We start from the raw sequence: 22,939 nt of genomic DNA, 5'->3' as shown, positions 1-22,939 counted from the left end.
ATATTTACCCACATGTGGCATGTACAGTGGTAATACTGGACCCCACTGACAGGCCAGTTTTATGCTTTATACTGATTAATGATTAAAATATTCAAACCTGAGTATTTGCAGTGTACATTGTGACTTTCCCAGCAGAGTGGAGATTTTAGTCAGTCCAGAGTTTCCTAGTTTGTTTTCACTTATATCAAATTTTTTTAAGTTTGAACGGTTTGAAATAAAAGCTGATGCCAGAGCAGCACAATCTTCTTCTCTAATATTGTTATTATTTAACCTGCACAGAAAGAAAACAAAGAAAGGACATTATTTGATTTAATTCCAGACCGGTTTTAACACTAGAACCGCCACGGGGAAAATTTTACCCGTACCTGTTATTCAAATGTACATAACAGATTTTCAATAAAACACTCAAGTCTCCCAATCAATGACGTTTACTAAAATTGTGTAATTTAAAATCCCCTGGTGTTTAAAAAGTGCTTAGATGACACCAGATCGAAAAACAGGGCATTTATACCTAAAAGCTGTATTTATACCTAAACACCGGTCAAATTTGTCTATCTATCTATCTATCTATCTATTTATATATATATATATATAATGCTGTATTTTCGCGTTTTTTTAAGCTGTGCGTCCTGGGTCGGCTCAGCATCTGACGGCTTATCTGACAGCGATATCATATTTAGAAGTTTTAGCCTAACGTTACTCATTTTGTTCAAACTTTGGAGTAATTTTAGTTTTGCCTTTTGTTTTGCCATTTCTATTGTTTACTGTTCATTACTGTGTTGCTATTTATTCTAGTCGGCACGTTTCCTGAAAAAAAAAAAAAAATCCGATCTATGTAATGAATACAACCATTTTTTTTTTGATTACCTGAAGTTTATTGGTTTTGTTCACTTATTCAAATTATAAATTATATAACTAAACAAATTAATAATTTATTAGGTGAAGCTGTGCGCTTGAATTTGTCATCGCATCATCCTATGTAGTGCGGTAAATTGTTATTAGATATTATTGTCTATAGGCTATTTTAGTAATTTAAATAACATGAATGGTCTTAATATATTGATTAATAACAATGAATTATAATATTACACCACCCAAATATGTAGTTACTTCATTTTAATTCTCTTTGTCAGTGCAGGCTTGTTTAGATTATATTGACTGTTATGAAAACTGACTGTAGCTTGCATAAAAAGCCTTGAACATAAAACAACAGGACAAAAATATAGTTGATGACTAGACAATCATTTTTTATGACTCTATACACTTCTTTATGAAGACAATGGCATAATACAGCGAAATAAATGTTCTTTAGTCATATCAAAACACTACTCATGTGCGTGGGTACAATTTACCCGCATGGCGGTTTTAGGTATACAGTGACCCCTGGAGGTTCTAGTGTTAAAAGGACAATGACAGTCCTGACCTAAACCAGTTAATGTAAATATAATATCAAAAATTACATATAAAATATGTTTTACATATAAAGTATAAAAGCATGTCAAACACCCACATCAGTGTGTTGAGTTTACAGTGTTTATCCTGCAGTAGAGCAGCAATCTGTTTCACTCGTGTGATTCCTAGTTCACATCCACTCAGATGCAGCTTACTCAGGAGTAATGGGTTTTTACCCACAATTCCAGTCACATACTGACAGGCTTCATCTGCAGGAGGACCCAAAAACCTGCAAAAGGGAAGATGAACCAATACTCAATTGAGTTCTCAACTAAATCTGGTATAATGAAAACTATAGAACATTTTGCTTAACATAGCAGTAGTCAATTTTTATTACACCTTTGATAAATTTCTATTAACTGAAAAACACCAACAGACTGTGCAGTGTATTGTTTAAATGAAATGTAATTTCTACAAATAATTTGCCTGTATATCATTTATTCTGCATTATTTATTATGTCTCACGTCAGTTTTAGTTGACAGTTTGGATCCTGTAGTAAGTCATTGAGCTGCTTCACTCCTGATAGTCCAGGGTCATTTCCTGTGAGATCCAACTCTAACAGGTGTGAAGGTTTTGATCTCAAAGCTGAAGCCAGAGCTTTATAACCTGCTTCAGTGATACTGCAGTTTGCAAGTCTAGAACAGGAATAAAAATTTTATTTTTACAACAATTTTAGAAATGTCCTGAACAATACTCCCCAATGAAGGGGAAATAAATAAAAATAAAACAATTTATATATATTTTTATATATGTTTATACAATAGAATTAAAATTGCCAAACAAAACCTGATGGTTAAATAAAAAAAAGGCCAAGAGACATTAATATGTTGGACATCAACTCACATGAGTTTCTGCAATTTAGAGTTCCCTTTCATACCACCGGAGAGTAGCTTCACTCCCGAATCCTGCAGATTATTATTGCTCAGGTCAAGATCCTTCAGACTGCTGGAGTCTGAACTGAGAACTGAAGCAAGAGCTGAACAGCTTTCTTCTGTTAGCATACACTGACTAAGCCTGAAAATAAACAGCTAGTTAGGAATAGTAAATTTAGCATATTGCCCATGTTTCTGAACAAAGGATGTAGTAAAGTGGAAAATGCAGTCATTAAAATTAACAATTTAACAGTATTGCAATACATTATTTATGCACATATTTGTAAAGAATTTCTAAAGCCAATTACATTTTTTTTCCTGGTGTGTCACAACTTACGTCAGTATCTCCAATTTACACTTTATGTTCCTTAGTCCAGTGCAAAGCTTCTTCATTCCTGAATCCTGCAGATTATTATTGTTCATGTTCAGCTCTTTTAGACTGTTATCTGATTCAAGAACTTTAGCTAGAGTTAAACAACTTTTGTCTGTTAAATTACAATCATTTAGTCTGTTGGGGGAAAAATCAGAATACAAAATAAGATTAAGAAAACCTTTTTATCTAAGGTTTATACATTTAATAAAAATGAGCTTCAAAGTGTGTGTTTGTGCTTGTCTGTTAAATTAAACCTAGTTTTAGGTAGAGGCAAGTATCTTAATGAGTGCCTTAAAGTTGAAAAATCTTGGGGTTAGTGTATATTTCATGTTTGCAGAATTAAAAAGAAAAACTAGAATGGCAATAACTATGGACCAATGTGTTGTATAACTTGCAGAACTTAATAACATGGAGTTTTTAGACTTATGAGGCAGCCCAGACAGAATCTTTAATAGTTTACTGAATTAAACGCAGGACACCATTTTTTTTTTTAATAAATAAAAAATAATTTATCACGTTGATAAATAGTTTATCATGATAAACATGATACATTTCTAGTACATTTTTAAGAATTAATTTTTTGACAAATAATTGTTAAAAAAGGAATACATTTAATAAAATCACTTTAAATGACTTACAGAGCTCTTTTGGAGTTTTTGACTACTTCTGATAGTCTAAAGAAACACTCGTCCGATTTCTTGAATTTCTGAAGCTCAAACTGTTCCAGCTCCTCCTCTGATGTCAACAACACAAACGCCAAAGCAGACCACTGGGCAGGTGAAAGGTCACCAGATGAGAGACTTCCTTCTCTAAGTTGGGTTTGAATCTCTTTTACCAGAGTTTGGTCGTTTAGTTCATTCAGACAGTAAAACAAGTTGATAGATCTCTCTGGTGACAGATTAGCTTCAAATTTCTGCTTGATGTACTGAACTATTTCCTTTTTGATCTGGTCATTGCTGTCTTGCTGTGTCAACAGACCTCGTAGGAGTAGTCGATTGGAATGAAGTGACAAACCGAGAAGGAAGCGAAGGAAAAGGTCCAGATGTCCATTTTCACTCTCGAGTGCCTTGTCCACTGCAGTCTTTAGCAAATCAATCATTGCTTCATTTTTGTTTTCCTGTTCTGTAGTGTCTTGAACCAATGCATTTTTCTTGTTGATAACTAGAAACAGATGTGCATAAAGGGCTGCTATAAACTCTTGAATGCTCAAGTGAACAAAGCAGAACATGGTACCCACAGTGACCCCTCTTTCCTCCTTAAAGATCTGGGTACACATGCCTGAATACACTGATGCCTTATAGACGTCAATACCACAGGCTTCTAGGTCAACATCACAGAAGATGAGGTTGTTTTTTTCCAGCTGATGAAATGCCAGTTTCCCCAGTGAAAGAATGGCATCTTTATCCCAGGAAACATTTGGTGTGTATTCTCCATCATACTTTCGGCTGCTCTGCAGGATCTGAAATCGGAGAAAGTGTGTGTACATTTGTGTAAGAGTCTTGGGAGTGTCTTCAGTATTTGATTCCTGCAGTGTTTTGGAGGTGTCATCAGCCTGATTGTTTTTCATACCGTTATTTTTTTTCTCCTCCAAAATGTTCTGGAGAACAGTGGCTGAAATCCAGCAGAAGACTGGGATGTGGCACATGATAAATAGACTCTTTGATCGTTTAACATGATCAATGATTTCTTTGGCCAGATTCTCATCTGTGAATCTTTTTTTGAAATACTCCTCCTTTTGTGCATCATTGAATCCTCGGACCTCTGTCACCCGGTCAATACAGTCAGGAGGAATCTTACTGGCAGCTGCTGGTCTGGTGGTGATCCAGATAAGGGAAGAAGGAAGCAGATTTCCTTTGATTAGGTTCGTTAGGAGAACATCCAGAGATACTGGTGACGATACATCAGACCACATCTCATTACCCTCAAAATTCAGTGGAAGACGACATTCGTCTAATCCGTCAAGAATGAACAGGGCTTTGAATTGATTCCTTCTTGTAAGGTTCAGTCCTTTTATCTCAGGGAAAAACCGACTTAAAATGTCCATCAAACTTTGTTTTTCTTTCTCTATTAAGTTCATCTCACGGAAAGGAAGAGGAAATATGAAGCTAATTTCCTGATTTTCTTTTCTGTCTTTTTTTTTTATTTCTTTTTCTAACCTTTCAGCCCAGTCCACAATAAACTTTTGCACAGAGACTGATTTTCCGATGCCAGCAACTCCTTTTGTCAGTACAGTTCTGATCTGCTTACGTTGTTCAGGTGTTTCAAACAAATTTGTGCATTCAACCTGTATCTCTTGTGATTCATGACACCTGGAAACAGCCTCAATCTGTCTTACCTCATGTTCCGTATTGACCTGTTTACTACCTCCCTGAGTGATATAGAGATCTGTGTAGATGTTATTTAGAAGCTTGGAGTCACCATGCTTTGCAATTCCTTCTGATACAGATTGATACTTCTTCTTCAGGTGCGATATTAACTGTTGTTGATGAATGAAGACCAGCTCATCTAACACACAAAAACACAGGAACAACATTTTATGTTACATTAATCTCATACATTTTATAAGTAACAATATGACAGACCTTCATTAGCTCCTTACCTTTTAGAGTATCTGCAACTTCATCTTTTTTCATTTGTCTCAGGAAGTAGAGTGTGATATCAAGAGCTGCTTCTTTGATATCACACATGTCCTCTATAAAGTCTTTAACAAAGTATTGTGTGTTCTCTTTTTTTAATATTGTCTTAAACCTTTTCAGCTCACTCTTCAGAAATATGATTATGTTCTTCTCAAGCTCCTAAAAACAAAGCATAAAGATAAATGGGGTAGAAATTGTTTCAGTAGTGACAAAAGGAAACACATAATCCTTTATTTATATTGCTGCACAGTTATGAAAAATTTTCAGTAAGTTTTTGTGTTTTATTATGTGGGTTAAAATTCTTTATTGTGATGTGGTCGCTACCAAAACATTATTGTCACTACTGAAAATGTGCTGACACTACTAAAACATGTTTTGTCAAAAAATAAAGTTTACTGATTTATCGGCTAAGATGTTATGATATTGTGTTAAATGTATATTCAAACTAATGAATCCTTAATGTGTAGTGGGGACATGTTATATTACAGTTTTTATTTATTTATTTATTTTTTAAATAAAGAGAGATGTATTGTTCAACGCCTAGGTTAGAATTCAGTAGGCTGTCAACTGGGGGAAAGAGACCATTTCTGAGCCTGCTGGTGCGACAGCGACTCCTATTACTTCTCCGAGATGGGAGAGGAGTATAGAGTCTGTGGCCGGGATGAGAGCTGTTTTTGATAATGCTTCTCACCCTCTTTAGGCAGCGTTTGTGGTCAATGTTTTTGATGGAGGGTAGCTGAACACCAATGATGTTCTTTTGTGTATTTTGTTAATTGTTGAGGGTCCAGGAAAGATCATCAAAGATATGGACACCAAGTAACTTGAAGCTAGTTGCATGTTCCACTTTGGCTCCATCATTGTAGATGGGAGTGTTTGTATAACCTATCCTAGACTGCCGGTGGTCCACTCTCAGCTCACTGGTCGTCTAGGTGTTGAGCGCAAGATTGTCATTGGCACAGCACACTACCAGGTGCTGAACCTCGTCCCTGTAGTCTCATCATCACTGCTGATAAGGCTCATCACCATGGTGTCACCTTCAAACTTGATTATGGAGTTAGAGCCATGTACAGGTATGCAGTCATATGTGAAGAAGGAGTAGAGTACTGCGCCTTAGCACACAGCCTTGTGGTATACCAGTGTTCAAAATGAGGGTTGTGGCTGTGAAGCCAAACAGACTGTGGACTGTTAAGGCCTCGATATACTTCAAATGAAATTGAAGAACGAACTGATATGACATCATTTTGAACAAAATCAGGCCAAAAGTAGTTAGTTTTGAGCTCGTTTCAGCAGTTCGAAATAGCTCACCAAAGCGAACTTTTTGGGGAAGTTCGTTTTGGCTCCTAAACACCTATGGGCTACCATTGGTCCATGGCCATTATGCATGTGTTCTGAAACTCCACCTTCCTTTGACGGGAGTTTTTTTTTTGCAGTTTCATTTCTCATTCCACAGAGGTCAGACAGGAGAACAACATCACCACCACCAAGTTAGTGAAATTACTAGCAGTAGCACACATAAAACAGTAGTCACATATTTACATTATCTACCGCCCGCCTCCAGCAGCGCAGGAGTGTCGGAATGTTCAAAAACAGTATACTGGCGCTCAGAAGAATGAAAATGAACTTCATTTGAAGTATATCAGGGCCTTAAGTGAGAAAGTCCAAGATCCAACTGCAGAAAGAGGGGCTGATGTCAAGAGCAGTGAGCTTGGTGATCATTTTAGAACGGATTACAGTATTACAGACAGAACTGAAATCAATAAATAGCATCATAATGTATGTGTTGTATTTGTCCAAGTGAGACAATGTGGAGTGGAGAGCTGGGGCACTGGCATCCTCAGTTGACCTGTTGGGTTTAGGTGAGCTGAAATGGGTCGTGTTGAGGGCAACATGTTTTCAAGTGGGTAAGGACCAGCCTCTGAAAACACTTTGCAATGATGGGAGTAAGAGTAACAGGGTGGAAGTCACTGCAGCAGCATGTTTTGTGACTGGTATAATGGTGGTTGTTTTGAAGCAGAAGGAAAAAAAAGCCTGGGCTTTTTTTGATGAAAATGTAAGTAAAGACATAAGCCAGCTGTTCTGCGCAGGCATGAGTACTCAGACAGAGTGGCCCTTTAAGTGGATTCACCTTGCTCAGGGTGGAGCACACCACTAATTAAAAATGTGAGTGGTAGGTCATCAGGTGGGAGCTCAGCTTTGATCGTTCTGTGTATCGATGATCAAAGCCTGCATAAAAGTAGTTCAGCTTGTCTGGGAAGCTGGATGGGGGGTGTTGTTTGTTGGTCTGTAGTCTGTGAGGGCATGGATGCCTGTCCCCATACGTCAGGGTTGTTGTTGACATTTGAAAATCTGACTTTTTCCGCATTTAAGTGTGATAATCAAGTCTGAGGTGCATCTACCGACCCAGAAAACATAAAAAAGTACACCACAGTATTTTATTTTATTTTATTTTATTTTTTTTTGGTAAGCCTTTCTCTGCAAGCTTGTGGAAAAAATAACTTCTCAGATTTCACTCCCCATGTGACAAAGAAAGGGAATCTTATCATAATGTTACCACTCTTTAATCTGTAATTTTCCATCCACCGCACCGCCACTGTTTTCACAAGCGATAACGGTGCACCAGTTCTAATTCCATGACAAAAGTTTGAGCAAGGCATGCTAACTGTTCTGTCCTTGGCTGTACAGACACTCCAAACAAGTTACTGTGTCACGTAACATAATTACCAGCACTGAGGTGAACATTCTTACTTAATTCCGACATTACACTCTTAATGAAGTAGTTACTTAGTTTCAGAGGTAATTTAGTGAACTAGAAGTGATCATGTCTGCCTCTCTATTCAATAGTACAAAACTAGAGGTCATTTTATACACTGAACACTCAAATACAGGTCCAACATTGTGGGGTTGTGGACATGTACAACAGCACTGCTGCTGGAAGCAAAAAAATCTATTGTCAACACTGCAAAAATTAAATAGTTGTCTTTAAAAATAAATAAATAAATAAATAGAAACCACACTTTTACATTTGTTCGATAATCCATTGTTATATCATACACACATAAATATTTTCTTCCTACCTGAAAGATCGAGTAGAGATTTTCTCTGAAGTCCTTGCGGAAGCGGTAGATCTGGGAGTCTGAGTCTGATTTCTCATATTGAACCCTATAAGCAAAATAAACTTGGCCATTTTTTTTTTAAAACAGCTTCCAGCTTTAAATATAATACAAGATTATTATTATTATTATTATTATTATTATCCTTTTAAATAATTTCACCTCTCATTAAAATAAACAAACAAAAAGCAACATACTAAAAATAACACACAATATATTTTTAGGTACATATGCCCTTGTGAATCTTTTTGTAATGCAGTTCTGCTGATTTTAACATAATTAATCAATATTATTTCTATTTTTATTGTGGTTTGATGCCACAGTGACTTACTGTGTTACATACTGTAACAATGTACACCACAGTTTAAAAGTCAAGCTAAATGTTAGGGCAAATTCCGACAATTGCACAATTTGGCATTGTAGAGTGTTTATGTTGTAAATTAAACAGTTTAAGGTAAACTGTGGTATCTTGTCACCATACCTGTTGAGAAGGAAAGTTGCCAGATCCACATCACTCATTTTCTTCTGCACTTTTAGAGCTTCCCACCGTGTAAATTCTGCACCGATATTTACCGTAGTCTTCTGTCCTTTACTAAATCACACACAGACACACACACAAAGCATATAGAAACTAATATGTTCACAGTTGTCTCATTCATCATGATAAAAGCATCAAAGCAACATGTGACTTCTACGCAGCATTCATCTTTTGACAAACAAGTAAACTGGTTTTTAAATGCAGTTTGATGGTATACTGTAACACATATATATATATATATATATATATATATATATACACAGGTCCTTTTCAAAAAATTAGCATATTGTGATAAAGTTCATTATTTTCTGTAATGTACTGATAAACATTAGACTTTCATATATTTTAGATTCATTACACACAACTGAAGTAGTTTCAAGCCTTTTATTGTTTTAATATTGATGATTTTGGCATACAGCTCATGAAAACCCAAAATTCCTATCTCAAAAAATTAGCATATCATGAAAAGGTTCTCTAAACGAGCTATTAACCTAATCATCTGAATCAACTAATTAACTCTAAACACCTGCAAAAGATTCCTGAGGCTTTTAAAAACTCCCAGCCTGGATCATTACTCAAAACCGCAATCATGGGTAAGACTGCCCACCTGACTGCTGTCCAGAAGGCCATCATTGACACCCTCAAGCAAGAGGGTAAGACACAGAAAGAAATTTCTGAATGAATAGGCTGTTCCCAGAGTGCTGTATCAAGGCACCTCAGTGGGAAGTTTGTGGGAAGGAAAAAGTGTGGCAGAAAACGCTGCACAACGAGAAGAGGTGACCGGACCCTGAGGAAGATTGTGGAGAAGGACCGATTCCAGACCTTGGGGGACCTGCGGAAGCAGTGGACTGAGTCTGGAGTAGAAACATCCAGAGCCACCGTGTACAGGCGTGTGCAGGAAATGGGCTACAGGTGCCGCATTCCCCAGGTCAAGCCACTTTTGAACCAGAAACAGTGGCAGAAGCGCCTGACCTGGGCTACAGAGAAGCAGCACTGGACTGTTGCTCAGTGGTCCAAAGTACTTTTTTCGGATGAAAGCAAATTTTGCATGTCATTCGGAAATCAAGGTGCCAGAGTCTGGAGGAAGACTGGGGAGAGGGAAATGCCAAAATGCCTGAAGTCCAGTGTCAAGTACCCACAGTCAGTGATGGTCTGGGGTGCCATGTCAGCTGCGGTCAATGCAGCTAGCTATCAGGAGATTTTGGAGCACTTCATGCTTCCATCTGCTGAAAAGCTTTATGGAGATGAAGATTTCATTTTTCAGCACGACCTGGCACCTGCTCACAGTGCCAAAACCACTGGTAAATGGTTTACTGACCATGGTATTACTGTGCTCAATTGGCCTGCCAACTCTCCTGACCTGAACCCCATAGAGAATCTGTGGGATATTGTGAAGAGAAAGTTGAGAGACGCAAGACCCAACACTCTGGATGAGCTTAAAGCCGCTATCGAAACATCCTGGGCCTCCATAACACCTCAGCAGTGCCACAGGCTGATTGCCTCCATGCCACGCCGCATTGAAGCAGTCATTTCTGCAAAAGGATTCCCGACCAAGTATTGAGTGCATAACTGAACATAATTATTTGAAGGTTGACTTTTTTTGTATTAAAAACACTTTTCTTTTATTGGTCGGATGAAATATGCTATTTTTTTGAGATAGGAATTTTGGGTTTTCATGAGCTGTATGCCAAAATCATCAATATTAAAACAATAAAAGGCTTGAACTACTTCAGTTGTGTGTAATGAATCTAAAATATATGAAAGTCTAATGTTTATCAGTACATTACAGAAAATAATGAACTTTATCACAATATGCTAATTTTTTGAAAAGGACCTGTATATATACATACATACATACACATATATATATATATACATATATAAGCAACACATAGAATACCTTTTGGTAGCTGAAGGTGTTTCTGAATTGAAGTTTGCTACTTCACCCTTTGAATGGTCACTCCTCACAGAAACAGAACTGGACACATGTGAACCTGATCTGGTGATGAGAAAAGAAAAACATTAAAACGTGAAACATCTTACAAGACATCATGTCTCTGTGATTTATTTATGTATTATTTTATTTAATCAGGTTGCATCGCATATACCACAATTGAGAAATTAGCAAGTACAATGTTGTACCTGGTAGATGATTTTTTCTCGCTGAAGTTCACTACTTCACCTTTTGACTGGTGACTCTTCACAGACACAGAGCTCAACACACTTGAATCTGATCTGACACTAATGACACAGAACAGCGAGAACAAAAAGAGTGACATAGGCTACATCACTCAAATGTATGAGGTCTTTTAAATGGTAAATAAATACAGTTAGTAAAACTATAATTACTCATTGTGAGGCTAAAACGCACATTTGCATTTAAGATTGATACACTGTTTTTAAAAAATGGACAGAGAATATTGTGTGGCGGAGATGAAGAGAAGAGAATAGGAAAGTGCTGAGTGAATGCAAAAGAAAGTGAACAGTGTTGCCAAGTCTACGGTTTTCCAGTGGAATTGGGCTGTTGCCACGGGTTGTCTTTCATGTCCGCGGGTTAAAACGACCCCAATAACATAATATGTGGCCCTTGGAATGCCATTTTTTTTAGCAGGGATGGGATTTGATTCCAAGAATCGATTCCTCATAGTTGTTTTCGATTCTTGTTTTTTTTAAGATTGGAGGAACCTAATTTCACCATAACTGAAGGATATAAGATCTTAAAAGTAGCCATATCATAATATGAAGCTTTGTTTTTAAAAATTATGATACATTTCTGTATTTAAATTGTAATTTTGTCTGCATTGCCCATAAAATTAGTCACATAGCCCACAGCTCAGCAGTGGACAAGCGTTTATTGCATGAATGAAACAAGATGAATAAGGTTCAGCTGAATGATGTTTACTTCAACCGTATGCTTTGCACAAAATTAACAAACTGGACACTGAAACAAAATAATCAGAACATTAACAACAACACTGAAATAAGAGCTTGTGGTTTATCTGTCAGTCAGACGCGCACTCTCGGCCACTTATCTGTGCTCTCTGCGCTTTCTTTCAGAACTATCACAGGCTGATAGAAAGGTTAAAAATAGCATTTCGTTTAAGATGGAAATAGGATGAAGACCCTCAATCACCTCATGATCTATTCTGTTGTGCAGCGCTCTTGTGGACAATAAGCCAGTTCCACCGTAAAATAACTTCTGAATCATTTTTGAACTGGTTTATTAAAACGATCTATCCGAAAGAACCTTTTTGTGGAAATGAATCCAACTTCTAATCACTATTAGCGAGCAAGAGGTAAATTAATAAGTGCTTAATGGAAGGCTACATCCTTAAACTCAAACGTGCTCAGTACCGACTCTTTTCATCCAGTTTATTTTTGTGAATCAACGTTCAGCAACGTTTGTTGACAGCAGCCGAGATATGCAGCCTTCGTATGATGCAGCCATTTGTTTGAGAGGCACCCATATTCGAGCTATGTTAAACTGAAAACGGCTCGGAATGGAGAGTCGATTCCCCCTTACGGAATCTATTCTAAATTTTGGAATCGACTCTCGATTCCCAACCCCTCAGAATCAAGGAATTGATTCTTTTTGGAATTGATTCGCAACCCTAATATCCACTGCACAGGTTTTTTTTCTAAGACTACAGTTTAAACTATAGTAGGCTATAGTATATGAATAAAAATGTTGTATTTTTTACATTTTATATATAAGCAACACATACCTTTTGGTAGCTGAAGGCGTTTCTGAACTGAAGTTCGCTACTTCACCTTTTGAACGGTCACTCTTCACAGACACAGAGCTGAAAACAAGTGAGCCTGATCTTACGCTAATGACACAAAGAACAGAGAGAAAACATGTTAATAAAGATGGTTTCCTAGTCTAATTTAAATTAAATGCAGTATAGCATGGCTTTTGGTCCACAGAACTATGGATGGATGGACTTATGTTCGGTTGCCTGGTGTCTTTCAGTGGTGAATTTATTCCCCTTTAGTGGCTGCCTTTGGGATTGTTTTATTAGAGAGAAACTCAGTCTAGACCGGGGCCTCGTGTGTAATACATTACATAGATTTCATTCTAAAAGAATGAAAAGGTTAGATTTTGTGCACAGACAGAAGTATTCCGATTTGTAAAACCATGTGTAGCCTATGCCAGAACCTATGCAAAATTACCTTTGAAATACCCAGTCAGCAGAAGATTGTGCATAAATGAATCTCCACCCCATCTTCTCCCCGAAATAACCACATATGGAGCTTACAACGCCTAGTTTAACTATGCATAACATCATCTGCATAACATTTTCAAGCCTATTCCATCCACATGACAAAATATTTAATGCAGTTACAGGTACAATGCATTAGGAAAATATGAGATATGGACTATAAACGCCTTTTTTGACATAACATTGCAATTCAGTGTCCTTGAAAATTAGTTTTACAGAACGTGTTTAGAGTTGTTCTCATTCTTTTCCACTGGCCAAATAATTATTCAAATTATTTTAAACAAATCAAATTGTGAAACAGCATACTGTACCACAGGAAAATTGTTTTGACATCATTGTCTTGTGTACGGATGTTCTAAAAAGCAGTGATTTTAAATTCTGGTCGTGTCTCCCTTATTTAACACACCTGATTCAGATTATCAGCTTGTTAGGGGAGAGATCCATGTGCTCATCACCCCACATTCACCCCTAGTCTGACACGCTACATTATGTAACAGCAATAACAACATAAACAAACACTGAACGACTGTTTTTTTTTTAACAATTACAACCTACATTAACACAGATTATTAAAAGTATTGTTCCATGTTCGTTTTCTTGTTGGTGTTTTGGTTTTTGTATACAGCGTGCAGTGTTTATGTGCATACTTCAAGTCTTCTTCTCCATTTTTAGTTTATCTCTGTGGCAAAATTACAGCACCATATACTGCACTGTAAAAAAAAATCTGCAAAAATACAGTACATTATACTCTAATAATTGAAGGAAATTTTCCATATTTGGTTTTTACAGATGTTTTTCCATATTTCTGAATTATGCTTTGCATTGTGGGAACAAGAACCTCGGTGGCTTATATAGGCGCGAAAACAGTGAAGAGAAGATGCGGAGAGTTTCTTGGTCAAAGTTTCAGTTTAATTTGGGAAACCCGTTTTTACTCTTCGTGGTAAATTATATGCTGTTAAATGTCACATAAATTGTTTATGTAACGTTAACTTAGTTGCTGTCTGACTTGTTTGGCAAATGAACGTCGGAGCCGTGGCACTCAACATTCTCTGCATATCGTCACACATCTTCCTCATGGAGTTTTCTGCCAAATGAGGTAAGTTTAGACCTTTTATTGTGTTGTTTTACACACACACATGGAAGATAAAATGCAAAACAGAAATTAATTCGGTAACATTACTAGCAAACTGTCTGTGAAGCGACTGTGTAAACAGAGGCGTACGACATGCGGTAGCCACGCCAGAATGCTGCTTCAGGTCAGCGTGCCAGTAATGTTAGCTCCTCCAGTTATCTGTCGGACTCCAATGGACAAATGCACACGACATTATGTCGAAATGACCGTTGTGTTTCTTTCGTTTTTTTTTTCTAATGACAGGACGTGATTGCTGCTGTACTGTGAATCTCAAGCACACCTGCATTCTTATCATGGGTTTGTATTCGGTTTTATTAACAGTTTTATTTAACATTAGTGTTAAGTATCAGAAAGAAAATAGTTATTGAGTCATTTATTCTGTTGACTTTCACAACAATGTGAAGTTGGTTGCTGTCTGATGCGTCGGAAGCCACGTCACAGACAACGTGCTAGTAACATTACCAAAATGATTGGATTGATCACTTTTGCATGTTATCATCCTTGTGTGTATAAGGTGTGTTCAAACTGCTTGTCATTATGTATATGGTCATTTTGTAATGTCTTTTGTGTTTAAGGTGATGGACAGTTTAAGATTGCTGTCGTTCAAGAAGTTAATGACCACTGTTGCGGTTGTGAGCTACAAATACCCAGAAGAGGCGGCACTTACATTGGAATTCATACAGAAGTAAGCAACACGTTAGTTATGAAATGTGTATCTGTTTATTTAATTGAAAATAATGAAGTATATTGTAAGACATAGATGATCTGACAAGCTCATATGACAGATACAAATGGAGACTATTGGAAATGTAAGTTAAGCAATTTATAAACAAATGTTTTAATTGGCAAGTATTAGGGTTAGCAGTTCATTTAATGAACTTAAAATACTGTATGATTGATTTTCCATCTCCAACCTGCATATTAGTCTGTAGTTCAGTTTAATTAATTTTTTGTCATATCCATTTCTTTTAGAATTTTCCTGTTAAGAAATCCTGAACGTGGTTTGAGATGAAGGCAACCAAGCGGCTATGCATTCCTCCAAGACTCTTGCATGAACAATTTCGAAAATCCATGTAATATTTGAGCTTTTTTAATTTAAAAAAAAAAAAAAAAAAAAAAAAAATGGCACTTGTATTAAACATGCAGATAAATGGGAAATAATACATCCCCTATAATGAATTGCATCACTTTAATGATATTTCAGTTGAACTTCAAAATTCTGTTGTCAAGCCACTGGAGTCACATACTTTATTGATGTCTTTATACCATTCTGGACTTTGAAAATGGTAGTTCCGTAGACTATCAATAGAGGAACAGAAAGTACCCAGAGCTAAACTGTCTTTTACAATACAGGCATTTTTCAGTGTTTGACACATTGTTAAATTAATTGATTGAGTATTTGATATTGTTTAGTCCTAACCCATTTAAGGCAAACAAAAGCTATTGAATGCACTTTTAAGAATGTTTACATGAAGTAAAAATAAACCACGTTCAATTTGTATATTGTGCTGGATTTATTTGCTTTATATCTATAGATATAGATATAAATACACCATTAAAACAGAAAAAGTCCTGTTTTTTTTTGTTTTTTTTTTACTGGTGGCAGACTCTAAATTAACAGACTGTAAATTTACAGTACAAAGTCCAGGTAATGAGCTGCCAGTACTTTTTCCGTTTTTTTTACAGAATGTTTTTTACAGTGTGGTCTGGCATGTGTATTAGATAGTTTTGAATCGGTTTCGTGTGTATGAAGATATTTCTTGAGATGAGGTAAAAAAGACTGGATAGGGAGAGCTCTGCCTTTGTGCAGATGTGGGCTGAGTGTGTCAGATAAGGGAGTTACTGGTCTAGAGCATCCATACGGTGCACGCATAATTACGACTAGTTTATTTTTTGTACATGTATGTGAAAAATTGTGTACGCCCATTTTGTGTGTAAGCAAAATTTATCATGTCCCAAAAGTCTCTAAGCCTGCTCCTGGAGGGCCACTGACCTCTGGAGTTCAGCTCAAACCCCAATCAAACACATCTGAACCTGCATAATTACAGGCAGGTGTAATTTGAGTAGGGTTGGAACTTACGTTTGCAGGAATGTAGCTCTCCAAGAGCAGGCAAATCTGGAGATCCCTGGCCTAGACCATGCATCAAACCTGAAGGGTCACTGCCCTACAGAATTTAGCTTCAACCAGCTCCGACACCCCTGCCTAAAAACTTTAGAGGTGTGCTCGACTTAAATCAGTGCTGCACAGACTGATCGCTATATGACATCAAAGTATACATTGGTATGCACAGCACCATTTCAAGTCAAATACATCTTTTGATTAGCTGAATGAGGGGTATTTCATTACGGTAAATTGCTTAATGCAACATTGTAATGTAGAACACATAAAATACCTTTTGGTAGATGATGGTGCTTCCTCACTGAAGTTTGCTACTTCACCTTTTGACTGGTCACTTTTCACAGACACAGAGCTGAATACAGGTGAGCTTGACCTTTCACTATTGACAAAAAAAAAAAAAAAAAAAAAACAGAGATGGGAAAAAAAAACTGCTATACCTCACCTAAATAAAAGAGGTTTTATCTTTGAAATGTCAATTAAATACAGTTTTACTAAAACTATAATTAGTCCCACAAGCCCCCCATAAAGTTTTACTGTGCCTCAATAAACTTTTCCTGCTAAATTATTTTGATTAGGTAGATTATTACCTAAAGCTGGAAATAGGTTTTCCTATTCACTGAACATTAGCATGTGCATCATTATTTAAAACAAGAAGTCTCATTTTAACATATTCTGCTCAATCTCTTTTGTATGCCATTGCCCGACTGCCTGCTGTACTCCTCCTACCTTCATATTTACGACTGTATTCCTAAACTTGCAGTCAGATGACAATTCATAATATGATACTGTAGCTGAGAAAGCGGTAACTCCCGAGCTTTACACTTATCACTGGTAATATATGGTGTTTGAATTTGTATGTAGTTGAATGATAATATCCCTTTTCAGAACCCATTTATTTATATCAGTCTTACTTGGGTCTGTGGGGTTTTTTTTGTTTTTGTTTTTTTTTTTTTTTTTTTTTTTGATAAAATAGGGAAAATGTCTTTTTTCCTTAATGGATTAAACACTTATGAACAGAGTAAGCAGACGCAAACTAATTTTTATTACACATTATTCATTATAAACACCACAGATTTGTTCAGTGCTGCACACTCAGGAGCCTCTCATTATTAGCAAACAAAAAGAGTGTAACATGATGTAAATAAGAAATTCAATGTGCAGCTTTATTGATTATAATGGAACTTTCTGAGATCACGATTAAATAAAATGAGTGATGGTTTTTAGTAATTAGAATCTTTGTGCACTTTCTTGGCTACAGTCCATTCATAATTTGAATAAGTTTTGTTTTTCATGATGCTAAAAGGACCAGTGACTGCTCACACGCAGCAAAGTTTTGGGAGTACAGTATTTATAAGCAGACGTCACTATTACTGCAATGATAACCATAACAATGGAGCGGGCAAAAATATTTCAAAATAGATGAAAGCCTACGTTAAGACTAGAGCACCTACACTGATTTTTATTCTCTGGAGCTGGGCCTGCTTGTATTGGCTCTTAGTTCTCATTTGTGACTTAAGCTTAAATGGTCAAACACACAGACAATAATGCCAAATGGCGCTCTTGGCAAATATTCATCTAGTAACAGTTGACTATGTCCTAAGATATTGTAAACAACAGCTTAATATACAGGTGCATCTCAATAAATTAGAATGTTGTGGAAAAGTTCATATCAGTAATTCAACACAAATTGTGAAACTTGTGTATTAAATAAATTCAGTGCACACAGACTGAAGTAGTTTAAGTCTTTGGTTCTTTTACTTGTGATGATTTTGGCTCATATTTAACAAAAACCCACAAATTCATCAAATCTCAACAAATTAGAATATGGTGACATGCCAATCAGCTAATCAACTCAAAACATCTGCAAAGGTTTCCTGAGCCTTCAAAATGGTCTCTCAGTTTGGTTCACTAGACTACACAATCATGGGGAAGACTGCTGATCTGAAATTTGTCCAGAAGACAATCATTGACACCCTTCATAAGATGGTAAGCCACAAACATTCATTGCCAGAAGCTGGCTGTTTACAGAGTGCTGTATCCAAACATGTTAACAAAGTTGAGTGAAAGAAAACGATGCACAACCAACCGAGAGGACTGCAGCCCTGAGGGGCTTGTCAAGCAAAATTGATTCAAGAATTTGGGTGAACTTCACAAGGAATGGACTGAGGCTGGGGTCAAGGCATTAAGAGCCACCACACACAGACGTGTCAAGAAATTTGGCTAGTTGTCGTATTCCTCTTGTTAAGCCACTCCTGAACCACAGACAACGTCAGAGGCATCTTACCTGGGCTAAGGAGAAGAAGAAATAGACTGTTGCCCAGTGGTCCAAAATCCTCTTTTCAAATGAGAGCAAGTTTTGTATGTCATTTGGAAACCAAGGTCCTAGAGTCTGGAGGAAGGGTGGAGAAGCTCATAGGCCAAGTTGCTTAGAGTCCAGTGCTAAGTTTCCACATTCTGTGATGATTTGGGGTGCAATGTCATCTGCTGGTGTTGGTCCACTGTGTTTTTTTGAAAACCAAAGCCACTGCATCCGTTTACCAAGAAATTTTAGAGCACTTCATGCTTCCTGTGCTGACCAGCTTTTTAAAGATGCTGATTTCATTTTCCAGCAGGATTTGCGAATTGAGGCAGTAAGGGGCCCCTACATATACAGTAAATGATCTAATTTGCTGAGATAGTGAATTGGTGGGTTTTTGTTAAATGTGAGCCAAGATCATCACAATTAAAAGAACCAAGGACTTAAACTACTTCAGTCTGTGTGCATTGAATTTATTTAATACACAAGTTTCACAATTTAAGTTGAATTACTGAAATAAATGAACTTTTCCAAGACATTCTAATTTATTGATAAGCACCTGTACATATTCTTGCCTTTGTCGTTAAAGGTGTTATGAAATGGGAAATCAAAATGTTCTTAATATTTACACATTTAAAAGGTTACTCCATGCAATAAAAACATGCAAGTTTCAGAACTCAGACATATCTCCCCATTTTAAAATATGAATTGTTGTTTTCCACCCTTCTGAAATACAAGGATTTGAATTCATTTCCCCTGTACATGCCCATAACGTGTCATTGTCGTTGTATGTAATCAATGACATGCATTTAGGAACAACTTACATTTGTCCATTACATCACAATTATTAGTCATAATACTATTAGCTAAAAAAAATAAAATAAAATACTTTAACCTAGAGAAAAATAATATAAAAAAAATATATTATAGTATTTCACTTTGCCTGTCATATCATTTACTACACTGACTCAAATATCAACACACTCTGAACACACTAAAGTTACTTTTTTTTTTTTTTTTTTTTAAAACCATTATCATGAGCGCTTTGTGTTTGACTGTAATGCCACACCAGCAGAGGGAGGCCTCAACCTTAGACTGACTATTACCGCTCCCTCTGCTGCTTCTACAGTGACTTCCTGTTTGGCAGCCATAAAAGGCAGGCCATGCCAAACAACAACCGCAATGTATTGTTTTGCTGTGCAGACTCTACTAAGCGTTTCTCCTATTTCATTGCCCTGTTTTGTTATATTCCTCGGTTTTGTTTCTCGTCATTGTTTTGCTTTGTTTTTGCCATTGTTTAGTTCTGTTTCATTGCCATAGCTTTTGCCTTTTGCCAAGAGTGGATTGGTTTTCCTTTGTTGTAAACAAAACTTGGTTTTCACAAGACTAGCATATTCAGAGCTAAATCTTGACCACCATTCACTGCCATTACAATGTTTCATAGCCCTGTTTATTTTGCTTCCTTGGACTGCTCACTCGGACTTTGACCCTCTGCCTGGTTATTTTTGGATTTTGCTTTTGTTATGCCTACGTGTTACTGTTCGTTGGGAGATCAACCCTGCCTGCCTTGACCACGTTGTATTCATTAAAGCTCGCATCTGGATCTATTACGCTTCCCACTAGTCCTCATTACATTGACATTGTTTTCATGCCATAAAGACCATAAATAACATAAACCTCTGTAAACTGTAAACAAAGCTCTGGATGGATGTTTTGCACAGCTTTTACTATACTAGTGTTCAGTAGTGTTTAAAATGATTATCTGAAAACAGACCCAGTCTTACCTCTGTTTCTGTGAGAAACTCATCTTAGACGGAGAGTCCTTTCCTTGCTCCTCTTGATATACTGCAGCTAATCTGCCAGTGCAAACATTAGCACTGGTGTCAGTGAACACAGTCAGCTTCTCCTGTGACTGAGATGTAAATAACATGATATGTCAGAAGGATAAATGATAACAAGAAAGAATGCTGAGTTAACAAACAAGCAATATAAAAATAAAACGGGTTACAAACAAATATTGTAACCAAACAGCATTTGTGTAAGAAAAACTGTTCTATGCACATTTACGAGAAAGACAAATTAGAAGTACAAAATGAGGATTTGTAGAGGAAAATGTCAGAGGATTTTAATATAAGCCAAGAGTGGATTGGTTTTCCTTTGTTGTAAACAAAACTTGGTTTTCACAAGACTAGCATATTCAGAGCTAAATCTTGACCACCATTCACTGCCATTACAATTACATATATATATATATATATATATATATATATATATATATCAGTCTGTGGCACTGCTCAGGTGTTATTAGAGCCCAGGTTGCTCTGATAGTGGCCTTCAGCTCTTCTGCATTGTTGGGTCTGGCATATCGCATCTTCCTCTTCACAATACCCCATTTTCTATGGGGTTAAGGTCAGGTGAGTTTGCTGGCCAATTAAGAACAGGGATACCATGGTCCTTAAACCAGGTACTGGTAGCTTTGGCACTGTGTGCAGGTGCCAAGTCCTGTTGGAAAATGAAATCTGCATCTTCATAAAGTTGGTCAGCAGCAGGAAGTAGGGCTGTCAATGATTAATCGCGATTAATCACATACAAAATAAAAGTTTGAGTTTGCCTAATATATGTGTGTGTACTGTGTATAATTATTATGTATATATAAATACAAACACATGTATATATTTAAGAAATATTTACAAGCATATGTATTTATTGTAATTTTTATATAATTTATATATATATATATATATATATATATATATATAAAATCATTGTGTATATTAATAAGATATTTCTCATATATATACACACATTAATTTGTGTGTATTTATATATACATAATTACACACACATATATTAGGCAAACTTAAACTTTTATTTTGTATGCGATTAATCGTTAATCGTTGATATTCTAATTTTCTGAGATACTGAATTTGGGGTTTTCATTAGTTGTTATAATCATCAAAATTAAAAATAAACACACACTTGAAATATATCAGTCTGTGTGGAATGAATGTATACATTATACAAGTTTCACTTCTTGAATTGAATTAGTGAAATTTTGAACTTTTTGAAGATATTCTAATTATATGACCAGCACCTGTATATATACACACACACGCACACAGGTGCATCTCAAAAAATTTGTATATCATGAAAAAGTTAATTTTTTATTGTAACAATTTAAGAACTAAAACTTTCATATATTCTGGATTCATTACATGTAAAGTGAAATATTTCTAATGTTTTTTTTTTGTTTGTTTTTTTAATTTTGATGATTAGAGTTTACATCTCCTGAAAGTCAAAAATTCAGTATTTCAATTCAAAAGTTCAAGTTTTTTAAAGTATGTTCATTTATGCACTCAATACTTGGTCGGCAGCACATATTACAGCAAATGACTTACTCCTAGCACAGATTAGCACCCAGTGAAGTGTGGCACTTCCTGATTTTGTGGAGTTAGATGTGTTCCTGGGTCAACATATTTTGTTGACCCTGGAACAACATTTTAATCCAAAAATTTAATCTTGACCACATCCCTACACCTAAACCTAACCTTACCCATGAATAATGAGGAAATGATAGATGAATGACACTGATGTACAAGCACCAAACACTGATTGTAAGCCTAAACTTCACAAAAACTATAAAGTGATTTTTAAAAATCTGATTGGTTAATCACAATGTTGTTTCAGGGTCAACAAAGATGTTGATCCAGGAACATGTAGTACTTGGTAAAATCAGGTTCTGTGAGGTGTGGCATGGAAGTGGGGTGTCAGCTTGCGGTACTATTGAGGCATTATTGAGGCACTATTGAGCCTTCAGATCATCTGTATATTGTTGGATCAACTGTCTTTCATCTTTTTCTTGAAAATATCCCAAAGTATTATCCCAGTAATATCACGGTCAGCAAACCACTTGGAAGTGGTTTTTGCACTGTGAGCAGGTGCTAAAGTCCTGCTGGAAAAGGGAATCAGTATCTCCATAAAGCTTGTCAGCAGATGGAAGCATAAAGTGCTCCAAAATCTCCTGGTAGACGGCTGCATTGACTTTGCACTTGATAAAACACAATGGACCAACACCAGCAGATGTCACGGCACCCTAAATCATCACTGACTTCAGAAACTTCACACTGGACTCCAAGCAGCTTGGATTCTGTGCCTCTCCAGTCTTCCTTCAGACTCTGGGACCATGA

The 22,939-nt window shown here is 36.5% G+C and overlaps 1 protein-coding gene across 1 annotated transcript in view; it reads right to left on the bottom strand.

Annotated features, from left to right (window-relative positions):
• The window catches only part of LOC127159866 (NACHT, LRR and PYD domains-containing protein 3), a gene marked incomplete at its 3' end in the record, with an annotated part of 28,963 nt that extends 7,961 nt beyond the window's left edge, over positions 1-21,002 (bottom strand). The window contains exons 1-14 of the mRNA XM_051102590.1: positions 20,537-21,002; positions 16,731-16,835; positions 12,708-12,812; positions 11,125-11,223; positions 10,883-10,981; positions 8,926-9,036; positions 8,409-8,493; positions 5,298-5,493; positions 3,337-5,203; positions 2,663-2,833; positions 2,297-2,467; positions 1,918-2,088; positions 1,511-1,681; positions 98-271 (exon numbers count right to left, since the gene is read on the bottom strand). Of these exons, the coding sequence (XP_050958547.1) occupies positions 98-271; positions 1,511-1,681; positions 1,918-2,088; positions 2,297-2,467; positions 2,663-2,833; positions 3,337-5,203; positions 5,298-5,493; positions 8,409-8,493; positions 8,926-9,036; positions 10,883-10,981; positions 11,125-11,223; positions 12,708-12,812; positions 16,731-16,835; positions 20,537-20,682 (3,671 nt within the window). The remainder of the gene's footprint in view (positions 1-97; positions 272-1,510; positions 1,682-1,917; positions 2,089-2,296; positions 2,468-2,662; positions 2,834-3,336; positions 5,204-5,297; positions 5,494-8,408; positions 8,494-8,925; positions 9,037-10,882; positions 10,982-11,124; positions 11,224-12,707; positions 12,813-16,730; positions 16,836-20,536) is intronic.
• Between the last annotated feature and the right edge of the window lie 1,937 nt (positions 21,003-22,939).

The sequence above is a fragment of the Labeo rohita genome, unplaced genomic scaffold, assembly GCF_022985175.1.
Source record: "Labeo rohita strain BAU-BD-2019 unplaced genomic scaffold, IGBB_LRoh.1.0 scaffold_258, whole genome shotgun sequence".
NCBI classification, from domain to species: Eukaryota; Metazoa; Chordata; class Actinopteri; order Cypriniformes; family Cyprinidae; genus Labeo; species Labeo rohita.
This window is presented reverse-complemented; position numbering and strand designations above follow the sequence as displayed.